The 7,445-nt window shown below is 34.9% G+C and overlaps 1 protein-coding gene across 1 annotated transcript in view; it reads left to right on the plus strand.

Moving 5' to 3' along the window:
• Nucleotides 1–7,445, plus strand: part of KIAA0825 (KIAA0825 ortholog) — a 244,310-nt gene that overhangs the window by 218,962 nt on the left and 17,903 nt on the right. Inside the window, exon 21 of the mRNA XM_017880119.1 lies at nt 4,658–4,882. Within this exon, the coding sequence (XP_017735608.1) occupies nt 4,658–4,882 (225 nt within the window). The remainder of the gene's footprint in view (nt 1–4,657; nt 4,883–7,445) is intronic.

Here is a 7,445-nt window from a genome sequence, read left to right on the forward strand (position 1 = left end):
TNAAAAATAAATAAAATAAAATAAAATTTAAAAAAAGATTCACTCTGATTGCACAAAAACTCTGTGTTGGAAATCCCACCCAGTCCTGCCTTTTCCCCGCTGGAATTTATACTCCAAAATTATCTCTCCCTTTCTTCTCACTATCAAAAGCTCTTGGTGTCCTGTTCCCATCTAGTACCAAAGGAAAACCTTTAAACCAGTCAAACTAGAAGTTGGCAAACCATTGCCTTTGGACCAATCCAACCCACCATTTTAATAAAGTTTTATTGGAAATTGCCATGTTTGTGTTAAAACTAGAAGTTGGTAAACCATTGCCTTTGGACCAAATCCAACCCACCATTTTAATAAAGTTTTATTGGAAATTGCCATGTTTATTTACTTACGTATTATTTGTGGATACTTTTGTGCTTCCACAGTAAAGATGAGTAGTTGCAACAAAGATCATCTTACAGCTTAAAATATTTATTATGTGGCTTCTTACAGAAAAAGTCTTCTGACCTCTGCTCTAATTAAATCACATTATGATATCAATGACAAATGTTTGTATGTGTCCTTTTAGAGACAATTGCATTTTTATAGCAAATGTATTGAGATATAATTTATATACCATAAATTTCACCCTTTTAAAGTGTAAACATATCACAGGTCAGTGGTTTTTAGTAGATTTACAGAACTGTGCAGCCATCAGCACCATTTAATTTTAGACCATTTTAATCACCTCAAAAAGAAACCCTGTACCCATTAACAGTTCCTCCCCAGTTCCTGACAACCACTAATCTACTTTCTGTCTCTATAGTTTGCCTTTTCTGGACCTTCTGTATAAATGGAATCATACAGTATGTGCATTTTGTGTCTGATTTCTTTCACTTGGTATAATATTTTCAAGGTTAATCCATGTTGTAGCATGCATCAGAACTCCATTTCTTTTTATTGTTGAATAATAATCCATTATATGGAAATATACATTTTGCTTATTGATTCATCAGTTGATGGGAATTTGTGTTATTTCCACTTTTTAGCTGTTATTAATAATGCTGGTATGAACATAGTATACAAGTTTTTGTGTGAATGTTTAAAAAATCTTCTTTTGGATATATACCTAGGAGTAAAATTGTTGTAAACTGCCAGAGAATTGAAGGCATGTCCCAACACACACATAGTTTGTAACTCTTCCTTAGTCTTTACATCCTGCTTGCACAGAGCCTCCAGATTAGTCAGAGGTGAGAGATTAGGGCTTTCTCGGGGCTTTCTTGGGTATGTGCACAGTCCTGTACATGTCTGTGTCTTTCTTGATCCCCAGGAGTATGACAGAGATATTCAAAATTTCTCCCCACTATGTACATGTACATTTCATTTCTCAGTTTTTCTTTTCCTTTTTTTATTAGCTTCTTGTTTGCCACAACCAGTATTACTACCTCAGGCAGCCACAGAGTTAAACCATTGCTGCTGACTGTTTTGACGAAATATCCTGGGGATAGGACATTTTAAGTCACTGAGTTAGTTTGAATAAGGATATGCATTGTGGACAGCGCTCTTCCAGGGAGATTCCAGACAAGACAAATAGTGACAATCTGGGAGACTGGGACGTTGTGGATAGGTCAAAACACATTCTGCCTCTTCCAGTGGCTGCTAGGCTTTTATAACTACCATGGCTTCAAGGCTGCTCGTTTTCAAGGCCATAGTAGAACTTGCTGAGGAATGGGAGCTAGGAATAGAGCAGGTTAAAAATGCCACAAAGCTCATTGTTTTTACCAAGATTCAGCTGATTTTCTTGAATAAATACTCCTTGGATTGTTGCAAGCCTGTGGTTAATTTCCAGAGTTCTCAAAAGTTGATTTTCACAATTTTCGCCAGTGTTCTGATAGCTTTAATGGAGGTGCAGACTTTCCCAGGTCTTCACACCATCATTCTGGAAGTGCTTCTCCACACTTGTCTATTTTTAAAGCACGCCTGAGGAGGCCAATGCCTTCATTAAAATTAATGGCTTTCTAATTCTAAAATTTTAAGAAATTTGGATCTACAGCCAGAGATACTGGGGAATTCATATATTACTAAATCGACTTCGGACAATTCTAGATATATATAAAATTTTCTCTAATTCTAGGGCATTGCAGAGTAATTACAGAAGATGGAGAATTGGTCTCAGATAAGAATAGGGCAGGTTAAAGCACCCTAGTACTTTTGTAGAGGACTGTTTAAATACAGCGGTAGGCCGGGCACAGTGGCTCACACCCGTAATCCCAGCACTTTGGGAGACCCAGGTGTGGGGATCACAAGGTCAGGTGATTGAGACCATCCTGGCCAACATGGTGAAACCCCATCTCTACCAAAAATACAAAAATTAGCCAGGTGTGGCGGCGCATGCCTGTAATCCCAGCTACTCAGGAGGCTGAGGCAGGAAAATCACTTGAACGTGGGAGGCGGAGGTTGCAGCGAGCCAAGATTTGCCACTGAACTCCAGCCTGTTGACAGAACTAGACTCCGTCTCAAATAAATAAATAAATAAATAAATACATAAATAACAGCAGTAAAAGTAGAAAAGGGAGTCAGAAGCTTGGCTGCTGACTTAGATGCTACATTTATTAGGAGTGGCTGGGTATGGTATGTACTTGGAGATTGTGGATTGCTCCAAGCCGTCCCGTCTAGTCCTGTGTATACCACTGCTTGAACTGGCTATTGAACTGGCTAACTAGAGAATACATCCTTGCCTTGCTACTTACTATCTGGTCTATCACTTCCCATCTGGTTTATCAGTGTCCTTATTTTCAAAAAGTGAGAAAATCAGACTGGAGCTTGTCTAAATTTTTACATTTCTAAATTTAGATGTTCCACCTAAAGTTATGAAGCATCAAAGAAACTAATTTTCTAAAGCAGTAAAGTATGCTAATGTATTTGCAGAAGATTTTCAATGATGTTTTGTTACTTTTGACTCCCCAGTTACTTATAATTTATCTGGAGACCTTATTTTCAATGACTTCTGGTTGGTAAATCTATTAATAGAATAATTACTTAAACCAAACCTTTTTACTTAGAAACATATTCAGATGTAATTTCCATTGCTTTTATAAAACCACATTAGGTTATTCTTTATTGCATATAACATCTTTCTTAACAGTAGCCTGAAAAACTCCCACTAAATTACCTTTGTTCTGATTCTTCTAAATTATAGAAATTTTAACATAAAAGTAATGAAGTTTCTTTTTGGAAATCCTGCCACATCTGTTATTACCAAAATATAAAAGTTTATACTGATAAAATTGGTAAGCAATTAGTAGCTTAGTGAACATACAAAAACTGGTTTAAATCATTCTTAGGATTGCTGCTCATGGCCTCAAGCACATTCTCAATTTAGGACCCTCATTCAGCCCTTTCTAAGGCCTCCTGATTACTGTGTTGTAAAAGGAAGTAGAGTCACAGTTCTTTTCAACTTTGTGTGTGCTCAGCTGTGACATATTTGTTATTTTCTTCTTAGGAGTCTTAAATAGAGTCATGGAAGGTGAAAACTGACAAAGACCATAAATATCATCTCGTCTAGCCCTTGTCGCCCTCTCCCCTCACCATTTTATAAATGAGGACACCGAGGCCCCTCCTAAAGTGTCTATATTTTTAATGGTGATTTGAAACACTTGAAAATTAATTAGATAATGAAGCAGGTATTCTTTAAGTTATATGATTCTAACCTGAATTTTATGTTTCTTTGTTTTCATTTGTTAATTTAATATAAAAGTGGAAATAAACTACAATAACAAAATCATTAATAAAATTATTATCATTTTAAATAATCCTTTCCCTTGCTTCTCTCATTTATGCTGATAATGAAGAATTAATATTTTGGGTTTTTAGCAGCTGGGTTTTAGGGCTATTACTCTATTCTTCCTATGCTATGTGTCTTGGCAATCTAGGGACCGGCTCTAACATTTTGCTGATAAGGAAACTTTTGGTAAGATTCTAACACTGAATTGATTGACCATTTGTAAAGAAAGAAGGAAGAAAGGAAAGAAGAAAAAAGGAAGAAAAATATATACCTGGAATTCCATCCATCATTGATAATCACCATTAACATTATAGAGTACATCTTTTAATTATTTTATATATGTGTGGAGATATATATTTTTAATAAAATAGGATATCATACTCTTTTCTAACCTACTTTATTTTTACTACACAATATTTGGCTTTATTGTATAGACAGAAATACCAGAGCTAATTAAACAAATCACCTATTATTGGATATTTTGATTGATTTTAATTTTTTCTATATCCTTTGCATATTTATAATAAATTTCTTAGGAAAAGTCCTACAGAAAGGAATATGTGAGTCAACTGATAAGTAAAATGTTGAAGCTTTGACATTATTGTCAGCCAAGTTGTCATCAGGGAAGGTCATACAATTTATGTTCTCACCAGAAGAGTCCAAAAGTACCAGTAAATATTATATACTGTTATCTTTATTGCCATTCCTTTTATTACAAACAAGAAGAATATTTTTTAAAAAATGTTTTATGGAGTGGTTATCAATCATATGATTTCTTGGTTAAAAGCAGCTCTCCTTTCCTATAGCTTTAAACTAGATTATTATGAAACTGAATTCTAGTTGAGCAAGGCACAAATGATTTGCTAGGTTCTGCTAACCATAATATGCCATCTGATTTTAAAGTCTCAACGTGCGTGGAGTATGAGCTAGAGGTCATTCGATGCTTGAGACTGGCACTGACTGATGCCGTCAAGGACACTGTACAGCAGATAGTATCTGTGATGAGCTCTAGGAGAAACTGTGAGACAAACCTAAACAAGCACATTGTTCCTGATTGTTTGCTTGAGAGCATGCCAAAAGAATGGAATTATAGTCCAAAAGAAACTAAAAGGAAAGAATCAAGCAAAAGTAAGTATACTTGTTTCTCTTTAAGAAAATACACCTGAAGAAGCGATTTTCTAGGATATGCAATCAAGTAAAATTCTAAAAGTTGTAAGAATTATGTACTATATTAATCTTCCTTCCATTAAGCATATTTGGGACCCTTATTTTTATTTTTACTATGAGTCACATGATCAAGGAAACTAGAATGGAAAATTATTCAAATGGTCATCTTCTTTATTTAATTACCAGTTCAGGATTTTCTGTGATGTTTTGTGTTCAGGCTAATATTCACAGATTAGTCACATTATTTTGACTAATTTTCTTAAAATTTGTTGAGTAACTTAAAATCCATACTCTAGAGAAGATTGCTCTGATATTCCATTTAATTATTTTTTCCTTTAAGTTTTTTCTCTGCAAACATTAATTATTACCTTCTTTTCTCCTGCTAAAACACCTACATATGTAGCTTTTAGGTCAAAAACAGCACCCAGTTTGGTAAGTACATGTATTTTTCTGACAGTGTATTTTTCTCCCAGTGCTTCTGGTTCTAAATTGAGTGCGTTGTTCCTATTCAGAACAGCGCATCCACCAAGTGTACTTAAGAACCATAAGTTACCTACATTATTCATTTATTTTATTAGTTTTCTCTTCTTAAATAGTTTCTCCCTATCTAGATCTTTCCACTTTTGCAGAATTTCACAAGATTTCTTTGTATGTATATTACGTACCTGTATTCGTGAATCTTCTTTTGATTATTTAAAATAAAACTTTTTTCTTTCATATTCATCCTTTAAGAGGAATATTTTCACTAACTTTAAGGAAACTTTCTCTAGTTTTCTAGAAAACTAGAAAACTAGGAAACTAGGGAAAGTTTCCTTAGAGTTAGTGAAAATATTTTTTCTCTAAGGAAACTTTCAACAATAAAATACTCCAGCTGAACTCACTAAAGTCAATTCAAGGGACTAGCCTTTCTTTCATTCTTCTCCATGGAGATCCTAAATAATGTGACCTTATATTACAAACTCAAATCAATTATCTATCTGTGACCTTTCAGAGTAATGCTTTAATTCTGTCCAAGCTGTATTAAACTCCCTTTGAATCTAGTAAAGCCATTTAATTGAAATTGGAAAATGTCACCTTTTCATTACTTAAGTTCTTTCTTTTCTAAGAGTTGTTGCCATCTCTCCTTTGTTCTAGCTTTTGGATATTTCATACATTTCGAGCAATTCAGTAGGCATGATTTATAGTTAACATATCATGCCATATGAGTAGCACTATTTTGCTTGTGGCTTTCGAGTTGTTCTATTCATGAACAATTTTGCTTTTTCTAAGCACTTTGGAATTCCTCCATACCATTGCAAAGAGCCTCTTATTCCAAAAAATGCTCACTTATAGATACCAGTTGTTAAAGTTTTCCTTACTAAATAACATTTTTCATAAAATGCTCATTCCGAATAAAAGTACAACATAAAGACAACCATGAAGGGAAGTCAGATCCCATGAATATATGAAAGAAAGAGACTTTACAAACCATTTTTTGCATTCTAACAGGATGTGACAATAGGAGAATGCCATTGTTCTTCTTTACTTCCCTCTGAAATGCTACAGGGACTTTTAGATTTGTACTTCTTACATTTTATTTTCACTACAGAATATAAGATAGAGAATGTGTACATGCTGGACGTTAAGTCATTTATTGATTTCATTATTCATTCAGTAGAAATTTACTAAGTGAGAGACTACTATATACCAGGCACTGTGTTTCAGATCAGAGATAAACCTAAGTGCAGTATCTCCTCTTGGTGCCAGAAGACTAGTATAACTGTTTCAAAATGGGTACAAATAAGAGATGTACAGTTTTTTTGGTGTATGAGAAGAGAGAAAGAAATTAAACTTCACTAAAATCTCACTTGGGGTTGTCACTGGAGATCTTTCTTGGTCTGTGGGTGAGCCAGTGTGTGTTGAGGACAAACCTCGCATGTTCTCACTCATAGGTGGGAATTGAACAATGAGATCACTTGGACACTGGAAGGGGAACATCACACACTGGGGCCTATTATGGGGAGGGAGTAGGGGGTAGGGATGGCATTGGGAGTTATACCTGATGTAAATGATGAGTTGATGGGTGCTGACGAGTTGATGGGTGCAGCACACCAACATGGCACAAGTATACATATGTAACAAACCTGCACGTTGTGCGCATGTACCCTAGAACTTAAAGTATAATTAAAAAAAAAAAAAGTGAGGAAGCTTGAGGGAAGAGCAGGGTTGCCATGCTCTTGGGGAGAGGCCATAGGCAGGGTGACCTTATTCCTCCTTTAGCTTTCAGCACACAGTAATGAATTAGAGTTGTCCTTTGTATTACAGACTCTGATTGTAACAAAATTAATCCTCATAATACATACAAGTGACTTTAACATATTCCTATAAACCAGTAAGTGAACTGCAGTTTAAAACTAGTGCTGGGAATGCAATCAAGAGCAAACAATGACAAAGTGAAAAAGCTCCCACTTGTTTCTATTCTTAATATGAGCTCTTCACAGCCATATTACAAAACAATGATGATTTGATCACATTTGGCCAAAAA

This window comes from Rhinopithecus bieti, unplaced genomic scaffold (assembly GCF_001698545.2).
Source record: "Rhinopithecus bieti isolate Rb0 unplaced genomic scaffold, ASM169854v2 scaffold_12189, whole genome shotgun sequence".
In the NCBI taxonomy this organism is placed as follows: Eukaryota; Metazoa; Chordata; class Mammalia; order Primates; family Cercopithecidae; genus Rhinopithecus; species Rhinopithecus bieti.